This window comes from Melospiza melodia, chromosome W (genome assembly GCF_035770615.1).
Source record: "Melospiza melodia melodia isolate bMelMel2 chromosome W, bMelMel2.pri, whole genome shotgun sequence".
Classification (NCBI taxonomy): Eukaryota; Metazoa; Chordata; class Aves; order Passeriformes; family Passerellidae; genus Melospiza; species Melospiza melodia.
Window position 1 is genome coordinate 10513605 of NC_086225.1, and position 18542 is coordinate 10532146.

General features: G+C 43.4%; 1 protein-coding gene across 1 annotated transcript in view; it reads left to right on the forward strand.

Annotated features, from left to right (window-relative positions):
- LOC134431461 (5'-AMP-activated protein kinase catalytic subunit alpha-1-like) overlaps positions 1-18542 on the forward strand; it is an 83872-nt gene continuing 65330 nt past the window's right edge. Inside the window, exon 1 of the mRNA XM_063179473.1 lies at positions 1-148. Coding sequence (XP_063035543.1) covers positions 13-148 — 136 coding nt within the window. The 5' untranslated portion in view covers positions 1-12. The remainder of the gene's footprint in view (positions 149-18542) is intronic.

The window sequence follows — 18542 nt, forward strand, 5'->3', positions numbered from 1 at the left end:
CGGGCACACTCTATGAGCAGGCTCGGCCCTAGGCTAAAGATGGCGGTGGCAGTGGCGGATAAACAGAAGCACGAGCACGGCCGGGTGAAGATTGGGCACTATATCCTGGGTGACACGCTCGGCATCGGTACCTTCGGCAAAGTCAAAGGTGAGTGGCAGGGAGTGGGACTCTCACCTGCTCCACGGAGTGCATGGTCCAGTGAGGTTGCGGGGGGTAGTGCGCTGGGTGGGTGTGTTGGGCTGAGCAACAGAGTCTCCATTTCCGGCTGAGGGACATGGCTGCCTACGGTCGCCTGACGGCGGCCAGTCCTCTAGGGCTGAAGTCAGGTGACCATTGAGGCCTGATCAGAGTGGTGGGGCGTTTTGGGGCTGGACTGCCACCTTAGTTTGGGCTTGGTCCTGCTCTGTTTCCTTCTCAGAGTGTTGGGGATGTGGTCTGAGTTTCACTGGGGGTAGTGCCCGGCTGTATCTGTCGAGCCCGGTGGGTCACTGGGATGTGACTGCCCTAGCACCGGGGGCTGACAGGGGTGGTGGGAATTGGTGGGAAAAGGGTTAGGGAGAGCGATGTAGGGCTGACATGTTTTCGGGGTGACTGCAAGAAGGCATTTCACGGGCTGTTAAGTGGAGCCTCACCCCCAGATGTAGTGGCTACAGGGTGGTGGCTGGGGCTACATTCTGAATGATGTAGACTGGGTGTGGTGGTGTGGAAATATTGTCTGATGCTGTGAACGTCTTTCAGGAAAGGGGAGTTGTATTAGCTAACTTCTCTGGGGTAGGGACTTCTAATGGGAAGTAATCATAGGAAAAGCAAAATTTTTATCTTCTGCATTTACAGAAATAATTGTTGGAAGCAACTTATGCTGCATTTATATAAATCATCATCAGATATGTAATGAAAGTAGATATTTTTAATTCTTGAGCCGTATGTATGTTTTGCTGCACAAATATTAATACTTGATACCCTTATAAGGGAGACAAGATGCTTCACTCTATCAAGGGGAGAAATAAGCATGTGTCTTGGTTTAGGGCAAATTTGGGAGACAATCCCTAAAGGGGTTCTTCTAGAAAAGCAGATTTAATTGGCTCTTCCTTTAACTGGTTTGGGAAAAAATAATTTTTGGAGAATAGTGGAAAAAAACTGTTTATTAAACAATAAAACCTAAATAATATCAAACAATAAAAGTTCTTGTTGCTTTAAAAGAGATGACAAACTCAGAAAAGTCCCCTCCCTGGGTTGTAGCTTGTCTCAGTCTCTTATCAGTTTCTCTGGTGCTGGAAATGTCACGGCCCAGGCCCGGCCCGGTGGGCTACAGATGTGAGCTGCTGGTGCTTTTTTGGGTGTTTAGTCTAGAGTAGGTTTAAACAAGTTTAAAGAAAAGGGAAAAAAACCTACAGTTTAGGAAACTTTTTTGCTTCAGTTAGCTAAAACTAACTAAAACAAAGGAGAGTTTTGTCTTGTTGTTTGTTTATCTGTAGACAACAATAGTCTAGGAGTAGGAATGTGGAGGAGCGAGTGCAGTGTCTGAAAACAAACTGCGTGCTTCTTCTCTTTCTCCTTTACTCTCTGGAATAAGTCTTAAAGGTGTAAAACTTATTATTCAGCATAAACAGAACGTATGATTTGGGATAAAATATTATATAGTTAACTCAGGACATTCCACCCCTCATCCCCATATTGTTAGCTTGCTACTAAATTTAATATATATTTTAACTTTATGAACATATATATTATACATCTAATATACAGTTATACACAGACAATGGCAGTAACATTCAGCAAACAGTGATATTTATATATAGTTTTTAATCAACAATCAGATTTCTTTGAGGTATGTATCGTGTTCTTTTATCTTTCTGTATTATTTACTATGTGTAACTTGTTCCTTGAGTAAAGTCAACTCTACGAATGGGTTTGTCTGTACTTGAGGCAGAATTGATCTAAACTGTCTTCTCTAACAAACTTCTGACATGTACTACTGGGGCTTTGTTTACTCTATGTAAAAGTTCAGATTGGGCAGGGCCAACTCGGTTAGTAGAGCTTTGATTGTTAATTAACTAGGTGGCTTTTGTCAGGTGTTGCTTTTAATTTTTGAAAGATTTCTTACGTAATGCTTTTAAGGTGGTTTTTATTAGTCTATTGTACCTCTTTACTTTTCTTGTAGCTGCTGTATGGTAGGGAATATGGTATACTTATTTAATGTCATGTTTCCTAGCTTAGGTGTTGATAAGGCTGTTCTTGAAATGAGTATTGTTGTCTGACTCAGTCCTCTCAGGGGTACTATGTATCGTTTTTGCGATGTTCCCAGACAAAGGAAGGAATGATAAATCTGACTCCATGTTCTTAGAAGGCTAATTTATTATTTTATGATACTATATTATATTAAAGAATACTGTACTAAACTATACTAAAGAATAAAGAACAAATACTTACAGAAGGCTAAAAAGATAATAATGAAAACTTGTGACTCTTTCCAGAGCCCCAACACAGCTTGACTGTGATTGGTCATTAAGTCAAAACAATTCACATGAAACCAATTAAACAATCACCTGTTGGATAAACAATCTCCAAACACATTCCAACGCAGCAAAACACAGGAGAAGCAATGAGATAATATTGTTTTCCTTTTTCTCTGAGGCTTCTCAGCTTCCCAGGAGAAAAATCCTGGGTGAAGGGATTTTTCCAGAAAATATGACTGCCACAACTATGCTTTTAAAGGGCTTGCTTTTTAAGGTTTAGGATGGTGTTATGGGCTGTAGCATGAGGCACAGGGTAAGTTTTTAACTATCTTGTGGTGGCTTCTATTATTGTATGTAGGGCTTGCTTTGGCGTGTCTGGGGCAGTGTGATGTAGTTAATCTGTCAGGCTTCTCCATACTTGTATTTGGACTACTGTCCACTATATTACAGGGGCTTTATTCGCTTGGCTTGTTTGATGGTAGCACATGTTTTACAGTCATGGATAACTTGAGAAATACTGTCTATGGTTAAATACACTTTTTGGTTTCGTGCTTACTTATAGGTGGTATCTCTACTTTGATGACTTGAGGTATTATGGGCTTATTGAGTTAGGAATAACTTTTTTTTGTGTTGCTAATCTAAGTCTATTATTGATACTTCTATTTTTGCATCTTGGTCTACTTGCTGATTGTTTTGGTGCTCTTCATTGGCTTTACTTTTGGGGACATGGGCAGACTTTCAATTAAATCTGCTTTTCTAAAAAAAACCCTTTAAGAGTTCTCTCCCAAATTTGCCCTAAACCAAGAAACCTAGACAATTATGTCATCAATATACTGCAGTTATTCTGGAGCTTCACCCTTTTCCAGTGCAGCCTGGATCAGTCCATGGCAGATAGTGGGGGTGTGTTTCCACCCCTGGGTCAGTCGGTTCCAGGTGTACTGCATGCTCCTCCAGGTGAAAGTGAACTGAGGTCTGCATTCTGCTGCCAGAGGAATTGAGAAAAATGCATTATCAATGTTAATAGTGGCGTACCACTTCGCTGCCTTGGACTCCAGCTCGTACTGGAGTTCCAGCATGTCCAACACAGCAGTGCTCAGCAGTGGAGTCACTTCATTCGAGTCACAATAGTCCACAGTCAATCTCCATTCTCTGTCAGACTTGTGCACAGGCCAAATGGGACTGTTGAAGGGTGAGTGGGCCTTATTGACCACCCCTTGGCTCTCCAGCTCATGGATCATTTTGTGGATGGGGATCAAGGCATCTCGATTTGTCCAATACTGCCAGCGGTGCACCGTCAAGGTGGCAATTGGTACTCGTTGCTCTTCCACCTTCAGGAGTCCTACTGCAGATGAGTTTTCTGATAGTCCAGGCAATGTGTTCAATTGCTTAATGTCTTCTGCCTCTACAGCAGCTATTACAAAAGCCCACCTGAGTCCCTTTGAGTCTTTGTAATAGCTGTTCCAGAGGAAGTCTATGCCCAGAATGCATGGGGCCTCGGGGCTGATCACAATAGGATGTTTCTGCCACTCCTTCCCAGTCAGACTCACCTCGGCTTCCAACAGGGTCAATAGCTGCAATCTCTCCATTACCCTGGCAATGGAAACAGGTTCTGCCCCCACATGTCCCGATGACATCAGGGTACACTGTGAACCAGTATCAACGAATGCTTCATATTTTTATGGCTCTGATGTGCTAGGCCATCAAAACCACACCATCTAAAAGACCTGGTTTTCCAGTGCCTCTCCCTGGCTAGAGGCAGGGCCCTTCTAACCCTGGTTATAATTTTATTCCTGGGCATACATACTAGAGGTTCCTTCAAGGGGATCTGACAGATCATACCCAGCAGCTCAGTCATGGGAGGCTGAGGCTACCTTCACTTTAGTGGAACTCGCTTGGTTAGTGTTTCTCTCCTTGAGTTGAAGCACCCATGCTGCCAGGACAGAAGTGGGTTTCCCATTTCACCTTCCCATGTTTTCCCCATGGTCACGCAGCAAGAACCACAGGTCAGCTCGTGAGGTGTACCCTCTCTCTCTCTAGCTGGGAGACATTGGGCTGTGACTTTGGGGCCTGTGACTCACACTGGTGCTGAAATAAACAGAGCCAGGAGACTTCTTCTCCTTTTTAATGCCTTTATTAAAAGTGATCAGCTCAGGATTGGGCAGCTCGGCGGGGCTGCAGTCTCCCATCGTCTCTCCCAGGGCGACTCAGGAGGATAAGCACAGCTCTGTCCACTAGGGGCAGAGCTGGGGAATCACGTCCTCAGGGGAGCCTTTAAGGTGTGGTGTTCCCGTCCGATGTTAGTTCCCTCTGTTCCCTCCTGCCCGCTCCCGGTTTCGGGACGACTCCCATGCTCAGGGCGAGAGGGGCTCCGAAGGTGTTCAGCATCTCTGCAGGCTCAGCACTCGGCTCCTCACGTCCAGACATCACTCCAGTCTCTCAACTCTTAGGTGGCTCGTTGTTTTTGGGGTTCTTCCTGCACGTTTGGAGTAGGGGTCCCACACAGCATGCTGGTCCTGGAGTCACTTTGCATAACCCCCCCCCTCCAGGTCTCTTCTCCTCACTGTTCGGGAAGGTCCCCACCCATTACTGTCTCAGGGGAAGGGCCATTAACTCGCCCCAGCCAGGGCTTTTACTAATATAAAAACAACCATTAACAACAACGACCTGTAATTACCATAATACAGGCAGCAGCCCAGCAGTAGTGGTAACTTTCTCACAGAAAAAAATCAACCGAATTTTTGTTCATAACAGTGCTAAATGGGAACTGTTCCTCCTCACCTCCTCCTTTACCACCTCACTCATCCCTTCTTTGAGGTCCTTAATCACAGCAGAGACATGCGCCTGCATTGGGCCATTGATCATACTTTTGTAATTTCTAAGCTTTTTGGTGACAGAACCCACTGTATCAGTTTTTATCAGCATTAATCATTGCAATTAAGGTGGTGTATTGAGATGGCCCTAGATTTGCCAGATTCCACAACATTTGCCCTGTGCACCTGACCTTGTTGGGGTCATTATCATGCCATCAATCCCTCTCAACGAGTACTTCCAGTACCACCACTTCTCTCAGCTGTTGGATCCCTTTCTCAAGTGTAAGAGCCTAAATGAGAGATGCGGGACTCCAGGCGGCTCTCCAAAATGCAGTTTATTCCATCCAAGAGGTTACAGCAGTCCAGGGTCGTGGGCGACAGAGCCTGCGCCTACAGCTGTCAGCTCCAGCTGCAGGCAGGCCTGGAGACCCTTTGGTTTTGGTTACAATGCATTATATACTTTTCTTTGCTTAGCATCTTCATACAGTAGAACCAATCTATACCTTAACTATTATCTCTAGCCTATCATAACTACTATAATTACCATATTCACATTACTATTCTCCAATCACTAAAAGTTAGTACATTAGAGTTTAAGCTAGAAGTTGTTTTTCAGTTTTCTTGCAGTGGAAAATTCTGAGACCTTTTTTCTACTTGCAACTTTGCTGACTTGTTTGCCTGTGCTATCTTTCTGCTTGGTGAAAACATCTTCTTGTTTGAGGTGGGTTTATCCTTTGCTCTAAGCCATACAAACCCCTTCTAACTAACATACCCTTTGCCTCCTTGGTTATCCAGTAAGACTAGCTCAGCAATCCTTTTCTTCTAGATCAAAACTTGCTTCCATCTCTATTCCTTCATCAGACTCTACATTTAAAAATCTTTCTGCTAAGCATACATATCTGTGAGACTTTCTTGTCAGACTTTCATCCTTCCTAACACTCAAGGGTCTTCTAGCGCATTCTATGATGGTACTCCTGCATTTTCTCTCTGGGGACAAACTTCTCTCTTGCACTCATTAAAAGCTGTTCCCAGAGGGAAAGGGGCCCTGGCTCCCTTACAAATACCTGATTCACACCTGAGTCCTGGGTCAAGGGTGCCAAATTCCTTGCCTCAGCACCATCCAGTTGTGCACCTGTGCCAGGTTGTATAAGCCTCACGCTCCCATTGTACAATGTCTTTGTGCAGATTACGGAGAATTTAATATCTCAGGGACTTGGTGATGATCTCAACTGTTGGCTCCCCTGTGGGTTGCGAGGGCCCTCCTTTCTTATCCTTATTATCTGGGTGCTCTGATTTCATCTTAGACTTCCTCGTTTCCACAGGGGGCGACTGCTGCTGGCTGTGACTGCCCCTGTGGTTCAGCTGGAACCTGGGTAGTTGTAACGTCTGTGGGTTCCACTGCTGCACCATCAGACTCTCCCTCTTTGAGGCAGGGAGAGGGTTTCTCACCAGCTGGGGAAATGTAGTTCTTCAGCATCTGGCCCATCTTGCGTATCTCCTTCACCAGAGCCCCAGTCTGGGTGGTTAATTTCTGAGGTGGGCTGCAGGGCAGGGTCAGGCGGTGGGGCAGCATCCCTAGTCTCTGGGGCAGTGTCAGGTTCTGGGGCAACATCCCTATTCTCTGGGGTAGGTATCAGGGTGGTTATCGAAGTCAATCTTCCCTTATCTCTGAATGTTAAAATGAACAGGCTTAACAGACATATCAGCAACACCAACCACTGTATGAAATCATTAGCATTTAGAGAAGATTTGAACCCTTTGAAAACTGGTGGGGTAGACCCAAAGAGCTGGTTGAAGGGTTGGAAAAAAATTTCCCCCAGTGTAATTTCCTCACAGTAAGTACCATTATTAAAGTAACCCCAAAAACATATAGTTAGTGTGTGATAGCTCTGAATTGATGTGCCCACCTTCCAGAGGAAGTTAAAAATCTATTAATTCCTCACCTCATTAACCCATAAAGCAAAGTGGATAACAGCCACAGTAGCCTGAAGTTATAGGACCCAGGTTTAGATAAGGGGCTGCAAATGGGAGAAATATAGCCATGACCACGTGCCACTCAAACCAGGGTAAGCTAGACCACATGGCGATACCTAATGAGATTTCTTAATCCAGCACAAAAAAATTAGGTTACTCAAGAACTGTTATTCCTTTTTCACCCTTTTTCTGTAGATGCCCTCATGACTCACGTTGGGTGCCAAAATCTGTCTTGGTTTGAAAAGACAGGTGTTTGCTAAGGAAGGCAGGAGCCTCTCTTGAAATGGAAAATGTTAATGTTAAACCCCCTCCCTCTGAATTATTATAATTTTGAAATTAAGGAGCTCTCAGGCAAAGATATGGGAATAGGAATAACAGTTCTTTATTAGGCAAAATAAAAATAAAAATGCAGTAATACAAAACAACACTGACAGAGTCAAAATATGAACTGACACCCTGTTGGTCAGGGTGTTGGTAGCAGTCTGAATAAATGGTGGCTGCAGTGATCCTGTAGAAGGGTGTAGTTTTCCTCTGAAGGTCTAGTGGTGGAGTAGATGGGCCTGGTCTTCCTCTGGGAATCCAGTGGAAAAGACAGCTGCTCTTCTGGGAATCCAGTGGGAAAAGGCTGTGTCTGGTGTTCCAAATCTCAGATTATATCCAGGTAGGAGTGCTTGGCTCCTCCCCCTGGGCAGAGCATCTCACAATGGGATAATGTAATTTTTATCAGTCATGCGGTGAGACTCAATGGCCCATTAACAGAAGATATCTCCCCAGAGGGAGGATTGGTTGTGGAAGAGATAAAGAAAACTGCCCCACCTGGTTTTAACAGGTAGTCCAATTAACAGAAGATAATTGTCCCACCTCTAACAGATGGTAAATAGAATACACAGCCCCCACCACATCTTGCATTTTGCAACCTAAGAGAAATGAAGCAGTTCAAAATATCTAGTATCAGCAAAACAGCAGACACTATCTGGTAACAGACTGGTGACTACTTTTGAATTTTGCATAAAGACAACTGAAAGCAACACCTCAGATAATATCATGTAGAAAAGAAGCCAATGTTATATGTATGAAAGCTACTTTGTATTACTTCTTGACAGAAATTACCTAAGAAGCCTCACAAATACGAAGCAATCAAAATATATTTATATTAGTCACCCTAAACCTCAATGAGCTATCAGTCCTTCAAAAGAATCACTGCAAAAAGCTCCCTTTACAGATATAACATTTCCTTCTATTTCTTTATTCTTTGATAATGCCAATTGCCTTCATGCTTCGCCATGGCTATGCATAACATGAACATTTCTAAGACAGTCTTAAAGCAGCAATGACTCGTTTGAACTGTTCAAATGCAGAGCAACGGTGTCTAAACTTAGTTCACCTGGCTTTCAACTGGAAAAAAAAAACAGATCACAAGGACATTCAGAGTAAATATGACATTCTTATGAAATGCAGATACTAGTCATAAAGGCTGTAGAAAAAAAGCTGAACAAGCATATGCTGTGTTTAATGAGGCATTTCTGTCATATGCCAAATGGCCAACCCAAGGCTTAGAGGAATGTAGTAATTAGAAATATGAGCTAAATGTTTTCATCAATATTTACAAAAAAAAGAGTTAATGCTGTGATGCTGTGCAAAGGCATATTGCTGCACAGCAACATTAGATAGCAAACTGATCTTCATTGTCCATTCTCAGATCTCTTATCACTGCCTTAATCAGGAAGACCAATTTACATCAGTTTTGCAGGCAATACAGACCAGGGGTTTGAACCTACATCCTTGAACAAATTCTGAATATTTACCAAGGTAATTTGTACCCTCATTTTCTCAGTACAAATCACTGAAAGTCTCACTTTAAAAAAATTTGGACATCTGCATTTGCCTGCAGCAGGAATCATCAGTTTTTTTAACACATAACTGATTTTGGTCCAGTACTCTTTTACACCACAGCTTTTCAGCTCTGTGGTGTTTTAGCTTTGACTGGATATTGGCTAGAAACAGCTTTCTTCTCCATGACTGCCCATCTGAGGGACAGTCAAATGAGCTAAGCCTGTCACTATTCGACTCAGGCTAGCACAGCCAGGTGAAAAGCTAAACAGGTACTGATGTGATGTTTTCCCAGTTATGTGGGAGGGTAAAAGTGTAAATAGCAGAGTGAATTAAACCAATAGCTATCTTGAAAGCAGGAGCCCTTTAAGAATTATTAAGCACTGGTTTTCCCACTCATCTTTTGGGGCTGACACCACTGTTAAAACTAAAGACCCACTTTCAAGAAGCCATATGGTACATTACATGAGCTCTCAAGAAAAATCCTAAATAAAAACAAATAATTGTTAGTTTATCCTTTTATTGTCAATTGATGAAACCATATCAATCACCAGAAAGGGAAGATGCTAAAGATTACAGGAAAACAATCACAGTTAGAGTATTAAATGAATGTGTGCTCAAGAAGGAAACTAGTGCATCACAGATAAAATATGCCCTTTTTATGAAGTACAGCTAGAGCAAGAAGAAAACAACATAGCACATTATTTAGGGACAAGATAACACATTTTTTTTACGGAAACAGAGCATTAGTCCATGAACACTAACACTTGCTTTCAGTTCCTAAATAAATTCCCAGACCACTTATGGTAGGCAAGTCAGTATGCAGAACGATGCTGCATTTTACCACAAAGTGATTTCTCCCTCGGGTAGCATTCAGGAACCCATATTCACAGAATTATTATATGCAGGTGCTTTTATTAAAGAGCTCTGGGTGTCAGGGGACACAGACCCAAATCTGACCCGACATGGTTTCGAGCCATACATGTTTTATATTCTATTGTCATATAACTTGCATATTAATTATTAAACTTACATTGTTCTATTGTATACACTGATTTTATCCAAGCATGGATTTCTTCTGGTTCCCCTCAAACCGCAAAAATAGTTTCTCTTTATTCTTTAAACAATAATTATATCTAATCACATCTAACAATTATATAATTTATCATATACTGACTACACAGGTGCAGTTTCACATGATCTAGCAAATACAAGGCCTAACATTTCCCAGGGCCTACCTTTAACATTTTCCCAGGGCCTACTAAGCCTAACTTTCTTTCTAGCTCCCCAAATTTTCTATGATTTTAAAATCTTTTACTATCATTTCCCCCCCTTTGAAAGCATTTTCACTTCACTATTGTTGCTCGATTGATAAATGACACAAAACTCGGATAAGTTTTGTGGGTGCTTTATTAAGGGCCCGGGGAACTGGGGGACTCACGTCCCTAAAGTCCGAGCCCCCAAATTCACGTATGGGTGCTTCCCTCTTATACATGCGATTCACAACAAAGTCTCCAAGGAACAGTTTCCCCGTTCCCCTTGCCTAGCCTCCAAGAAACAGTTCCCCGTTCCCCTTGCCTGGTCACAGACCCCTTGTGATACATTCCTTGGTTCACAAACAAGATCATTAATCCTCTGCTTATCTTATTCTAAGAGCATTGTATGCTGCCTCTAGACAGGTTAGCATTCTTACTTTCTTGCACTAGTTTAATTATTTATTAAATCCCTAAGACTACCTGCTAGGTTACACACAAAACTCAACACACTTTTCAACGGCTACAAAACTGCTTTTTAACAAACCAGTTCACACACAACTCACTATAATTAAATATTTTGCTAAATTTCATTTCTTTTCCAACATTTCCCCCCTTTTGAGCATCCTTCAGTCCTGCTGCAAGGATGCTCAATCAACAGTATTGACAGTAACATCTTCATAACGAGGTGGGGAATGTTCTTCATTCTGCCACCCACGGGTCATCGCCTTCAGCAACCGGAGAGATCGCCTCTTTTCCTTTTCGATCACACCTAAGAGGCATCTATATACAATCCATATAGTCACTAAAAATACTAAAAACATTAGTACATACTGTATAGCAGACGTAATCCAGCCAGACAGGTGAAGCCCCAAAGAATCAAATACTGCTCCTATCCAATTATGTTGTGCTTCCCTTTCAATTTCCTTGGTTTTTGTTTCCACTTCTGCCAGTTGAGAAATATCTTTCTCAACTTCAAGTGTAACATTTGGAATGTGTACACAGCAATGATCTATTCTCCTACTCAGGTAACCACAAACTCCATGTTCCTTTAACAGTAGCAAATCCAATGCCATTCTGTTTTGTAGGGTCATTCTTGATGTAGCTTGCAATTGCAAATTTAGATCCTTAAATCCCTTCTTAGTAGCTGCTGCCAACCTTTCTGTCTGTCCTAACAAATTGTTGAGCATTTCCCTGTTTCGATATGTCGCTACCGGAGGGAATAATGACTCCAATATCCATCCAAATTGCACTCCTGAGCCAGGTTCATGCCACTGCTCCTCTAGGGATTCTTCCCTCTTTCTGAGTCCTTTCCTTTGGATCAATCTATTCTGTTTCCAGTATGGACACAATGTGGGAACCCCTAGGGTGATTTGTGTTACTGATCCATCTAGAGGTAAATGTGTGGTCCACTGTCCGTGTCCCAACATCCAGACTAGATTTCCAGGGCTATGCACAGTAGTATATCTGCAATCTATAGGCCCATCCATGGACTCTCTGCTAACCGTGTGATCATACCCCCTACACTCGCATCCCCACTTTAATGCCATTTTCACCGGTACCAATCCGATTCGGTCTTCCGGTGTATCACATGTAAAAACCTCAGTACAATTCCAATCCTCTTTCTGTGGTCTGAACTCTCAGGAAGATGTAGACGTGATAAGGGCCCTATAATGTGACTGATTCTTTACTCCTGACCATTGGATGCACCATTGTACTTCCCCAAGGTAATTATAGTGTTCCAAAACACTAGGTCCCCATAATGTCTTCCAACTATTCCAGGTGTCAAAATTCTGTGTGACATTCTGACAACTCATCTCATTTTGTTGGGATTTCGTTCTTATTCGTACTGTATTGCATGGCTCATCTATTGGGGTTGCAATTAAACACCTCCTGGTATTTTGAATCCAACCATAATGATTGGATTTCTTTTCACATTCCTCTCTAGTCATAGCCCGAGTGGTCATACACAAATCCCTCTGGTTTGGGAACTGACTGGCAGGACCATGAAACATTCTTGAATGTTTCAGGCATTTTGGTCACTGGTATTATTCCCCAGGGAATTGGTTCACCTGCAGCCTGTGGTAACGGCAGGCAAGCTGTTATTTTAGTCACATTCTGCATGATCCCAAAATCTCTGATTAATCCTACCACTAAATTTTCCTGCTCAGTATTTCGTTCTATTGTATCATTAACCTCCCGTCTACTCCTACCGTGTCTCTGTAAGGATAACATCATTCTGTCATGCCTCCACCATGCATTTCCTATTCTAGGATTAGTGACACTCGACCACCCACAACCTTTGCCTTCCTTTCCCCACCAATTGGTCCCGTCCTCTATTCTGTCCCAGGTCAGTTCCCTATTTTGCTTCCACCATTTGACCCAAAGGTTCCTTTGATATCTTGATCTTACTAGGAAGGAACAATTTATTCTGAGAGGTGGCCCATCCCACATGTCCACTGCCATTGATACTGGATTAACCTTTATGTTTTCAGCACGATCCCCTGTCCATGGCAAAACCCTCATACTCACTCTTTTGTAATCAAAACTATCCCGTATTTTGACCAAACATGTATATTCTCCCGTATCGTTTGTGGTTACCTTGGTAAGATTCAGTACCGTGTTTCCTTGTTGTTTATCCTGATCCCAACCGACTCCTATCTTGCCTCGGCTTCTTTCAGCCCCCCGTTGCCATATTGCAATAACTTCACCGGCCTCAACTTTCTGGCTGTCAAAGATAACACAAGTTAATTGAACATCCATCCCTTCCATGACTGTAACCTTTGTTTCTTCAACCTGTACAAGAGTAGACCCTTGAACGGGTACTAGTCTCATGATCACTAGCAGTAATATAATTAAGAAGGCGGCTTTGCGCGGAAGATCATCCGGGTTGGAGACACTATCTGGGTTTCCCACTGGAACGGTGCCTTCTTTACCCTGGTGTAATGGATCCAAGCATCCATCCCCTGGACCTTCACCGCCGTGTAGGTCGTCATCATCACCTGGTGGGGTCCGCTCCATGATTCCCGTAGCGGATCCGTGATCCACTTCTTGACGTACACCTGGTCCCCAGGCTGGATGTCGTGGACAGAATTCTACAGCGTGAGCAGTCTATTCCACTGTAACGTATTTCTTAAAGAATTCAAGATCTTATTAAGTGACATAACATACTCTGCAATCGCCTGGTCCCCACTCACATGTACCTCCCCTTTTAATACAGTTGCATGATATGGTTTGCCATATAATATCTCATATGGACTTACGCCTACCTTTTCCCTTGGTTTAATTCGAATCCTGAGTAGGGCCAAAGGCAAAGTTTGGGGCCAGTGCAGTTTAGCTTCCTGGCAAATCTTTTTGATTTGTCCTTTCAGGGTTTGATTCATCCTTTCCACCTGCCCACTAGACTGAGGTCTCCAGGGGGTATGCAAATTCCAGGTTATATCTAACATTCGTGCTAATTCCTGCACTACCCCGGCTATAAAATGCGGACCCCTATCTGATGACAATCCTAAAGGTACTCCAAATCTTGGTATTATTTCTTTTAACAAGGTTTTTACCACCTCCTTAGCCTGATTAGTTCTACATGGAAAAGCTTCCGGCCACCCTGAGAACGTACATACGTACACTAACAAGTATCTATCCCTGTGCCCTAGGCAATTCAGAAAAATCAACTTGCCAGTAATCTCCTGGTTGTGGCCCGACTTGCAACTTTCCCATTTGTATTTGTCTCCTAACTACTGGATTATTTTTCAAACATACTGGGCACATTGCATTAACTCTTTTTGCCATTGTTAACATCTGATTAGAGATTATCTCATTCTTCAAAAATTTTACCAATACTTCTGCCCCCCAATGACATTTATTATGTTCTGATTCCAAAATAAATTTCATTATGCGGGTAGGTACCACTATTTGTCCCATTGGTGTAACGTACCAGCCAAGTTGATTCTTCTGTGCCCCTAGCAAGTTTATTAGTTTTCCATCTTCTATTGAATATTTGGGCTCCTGATTCAGGTATGGGGTAGCCGGATTTGTTCTTACCGGTACCAATGCCATTTGAGTCCATACTTCCCGTGCCACTTGCCGAGCTGTAACATCAGCAAATCGATTTCCTCTGTAAACGTCTCCTTCCGCAGTCTGATGTCCTCTAACATGCATTACTGCAACTGCTTTGGGACTGTGTACCGCATCCAGTAGCTGTAGCACTTCTTCCCGGTGCTTGATGTTGGTTCCCTGTGAATTCAAAAGCCCCCTTTCCTTCCATAACGCCCCATGTACATGAACCACACCAAAGGCATATTTAGAATCTGTCCAGATATTAACCCTTTTGTCCTTGCTCAAATACAGGGCTCTGGTGAGTCCAATCACCTCTGCCTTCTGGGCCGAAGTTCCGGGTAACAAAGCCTTTGCCTCTATTACCCGATCCAATGTTACCACTGCATACCCGGCATAGCGAGTCCCATTCTCGACAAAACTGGATCCATCAGTGTATAGTTCCCATTCAGGTTCTTCCAATGGTTCATCCTTTAGGTCGGGTCTGCTGGCATATACTTGTTCAATTACCTCTACGCAATCATGCACCAGTCCCCCAGCTTCCTGGTCACTGCGTAAAAACTCTGCTGGATTAACATGATTAGTAGTCCTTATTTCAATATCATCCTGTTCTCTCAGGATGGCCTGGTATTGCAACATTCAACTGGATGATAGCCAGTGACCCCCCTTTTGCTCCAAAACGGCCATGACCATATGGGGAACAAACACTTTCATTTTTGCCCCCAAAGTCAATTTCCGGGCCTCTTGAATAAGAATTATTGTTGCCGCCACGGCTCGTAAACACGAGGGCCACCCGGAACTTACCGAATCTAGTTGTTTAGAGAAGTATCCCACTGGCCTCTTCCAGGATCCCACCTTCTGGGTGAGGACCCCCAATGCCAGTTTTTGCCTCTCATTCACGTACAACTGGAATTCCTTGGTCACGTCAGGGAGTCCTAGGGCTGGGGCCTCCTTTAGTGCCTGCTTCAATTCCTGGAAGGCCTTCTTTTGCTGTGTCGTCCACTCCAACCGATGCTGCTTCAAGGCCTCATATAGTGGCTTGGCTAGGAGACCGAAATTCATGATCCACAGTCAACACCATCCCACCATTCCTAGAAAAGATCTCAATTCCTGATGGTTACGAGGCAAAGGAATAGCACATATTGCCTCTATTCGGTTTACTCCCAAACGTCTCTGCCCTTGTGTGATCTCACAACCGAGGTAAATAACGCTATTTTTGACCAATTGAGCTTTTTCCTTAGAAACCCGATACCCTGCTTGGCCAAGCATGTTGAGTAACTTAATTGTTAATTCCACGCACATTTCCCTTTCCTTAGTAGCCAGAAAAATGTCGTCCACCTACTGCAGGACTACATACAAGGATGGGGATATTGTTACCTGGGTTATCTTCCATTCCTCCAGCTCCTTGGCCAGTTGGTTTCCAAAAATAGTAGGGGAGCATTTAAATCCCTGTGGGAGTCTCGTCCACATAAGCTGCTTCTTTCTCCCAAAATCAGGACTCTCCCACTCAAAGGCAAAATATTTCCTACTCTCTACTGCCAGTGGGATGCAGAAGAAGGCATCTTTAAGGTCAATCACTGAGAACCATTTAAACTCCTCCGATACAGATGTTAACAAGGTATAAGGATTAGCAACAACTGGATGTATGTCTTTCACTATTTCATTAATAGCCCTTAAGTCCTGTACCAAACGGTACTTACCATTAGGTTTCTTTACTGGAAAAATTGGAGTATTATACTCCGATTCACATTCCTGTAATATTCCTTGAACCAAAAATTGTTTAATTAACGGGGCTACTCCCCTCCTTGCCTCAAGCTTCAAGGGGTATTGCTTTATCCTCACTGGTCGGGCCCCTTCCTTTAGTTCCACCTTTACTGGCTGCGCAGCTTCAGATTTCCGGGGACCCCTGACTCCCATACCCAGGGTACTACAGCCTGCTCAATTTCTTCTGGAATAGGAGAGGCATCCACTTCCTTGATTACAAAAATGCCTGATATTTGTTCCTCAGGTATTTCCAATTTCACCCTTCCCCCTTCAAATATTATTTTCACATTAAGTCGGGACAACAGATCTCTGCCAAGAAGGGGTGTGGGGCAGTTTGGCATATACAAAAATTGGTGATCTAATTCCTTCCCCCCAAACCTAAGATTTAAAGGTTGTAAAAATGGTTGTTCCTCTAGCTTCCCTGTTGCCCCCACCACCTGTACCGTTGTCACTCAAAGGTCCCAATCGTCTATTGAGTACAGAATAAGTAGCTCCAGTGTCTACCATAAATTCTTGATCCTTTCCATCTATTTCTAAAACTACCCTTAAATCCTTTTCTAGTCAGCTTTGATTCTGATAGTTTCCCAAAACTAGTGCTTGAGCGACTTCTGCTGGTCCTCCCGTGAATCCTCCCACAGGGGCATTTCCCATTGGGGCTGTCCTTAATCCCATGTTTCCCATGCCCATACCTCCTCTAACCGGGCATTCATTTTTCCAGTGTCCCAATTGTCGGCAAAACGCACACTGGTTTGGATCCAACCTCCCCATGTTAGGTGCAAACCCAAATCCTCCCCGACCTCTTGGCAACCCCCTCTGTCCGTGATTAGCTCCTCCCCGACCTCGACCCCTAATGGGTCTTCCTCCTGCCCCTGCCTGTTGCATTACAGCCAGAATACTAGCTTGTTGTCTTTTTGCAGTTTCTTTTTCCCTGTTGTTGTATACCTTCCACGCTACCTCCAGCATTTCATCCAAACTTCTAGTATCCTCTCCTTCCCTTGCAAGTTCGCCCTGCTAACGGAGTTCTTTTAACACTCTCATTCTTTTCACCATCACCACCATCACTATCACTCTCACTAGATCCCGTTTTTATAGCTATATCCGCAGGGGGAGCAGGGGGCACATTAGGAGCAACCGGAACCCTCGGAGGTGCTATACAATAAGACAAATCTTCCTCGATTGAAGGATACAAATTACGCTCCTTTCTTTCTTTACATCCCACACACTCCCTTTCATCATTCACTTCTAAAACCAAAATACCACATTCCTTTTGCCATTCCTCTTTCCGATATAAAACGAAAAACAAATCCAAATAAGGTATTTCATCCCATTTCTCATTCCTCCTTAAAAATTGCATCAAAGATTCCATTATCCCCAATTCCAGTGTACCATTCACCGGCCATCCCGCTTCCCCAATCTCATATTCAGGCCACCAATGATTACAATAATCTATCATTTTACTTTTATCCAATTCTTGATAATACCCTTCACTTTTCCACCGTTTCAATATACAACCTAATGGTGTATTTCCAGGTATTTTACCATTGGCTTGCACTAAGGTTTTAAAAGTTTTAAAAGACATCATATTACAACCTTTAATTCCACTATTAATCCCAATAAACCAATATACCTTAAACCAATATACCTTCTCGCCGTCCTTCCCTAAAACAAACAGGAGGCGAGTTCTGGTCCTGTGTCCTTAGACGTCTTATGGCCGGAGCCTAGGCTTTTTTTACCAACCACCAAATCCAAATCCAATTATCACCTTTTTCCAATATAAAGCACCTTCGGGCTTACCTTAATGCAGTTTGTCCGACAGGCGCGGGGGGTTGGGCACGACCGATGACTCCCCGAGAAGTGCTCGGTGCCGGCTTGGAGTGGATCGGGACGCGAACCGCCCCAGCAGCCCTCGGAGTCCTGCCGCGGTCGCCAGAAAACTGTTGCCCGATTGATAAATGACACAAAACTCGGATAAGTTTTGTGGGTGCTTTATTAAGGGCCCGGGGAACTGGGGGACTCACGTCCCTAAAGTCCGAGCCCCCAAATTCACGTATGGGTGCTTCCCTCTTATACATGCGATTCACAACAAAGTCTCCAAGGAACAGTTTCCCCGTTCCCCTTGCCTAGCCTCCAAGAAACAGTTCCCCGTTCCCCTTGCCTGGTCACAGACCCCTTGTGATACATTCCTTGGTTCACAAACAAGATCATTAATCCTCTGCTTATCTTATTCTAAGAGCATTGTATGCTGCCTCTAGACAGGTTAGCATTCTTACTTTCTTGCACTAGTTTAATTATTTATTAAATCCCTAAGACTACCTGCTAGGTTACACACAAAACTCAACACACTTTTCAACGGCTACAAAACTGCTTTTTAACAAACCAGTTCACACACAACTCACTATAA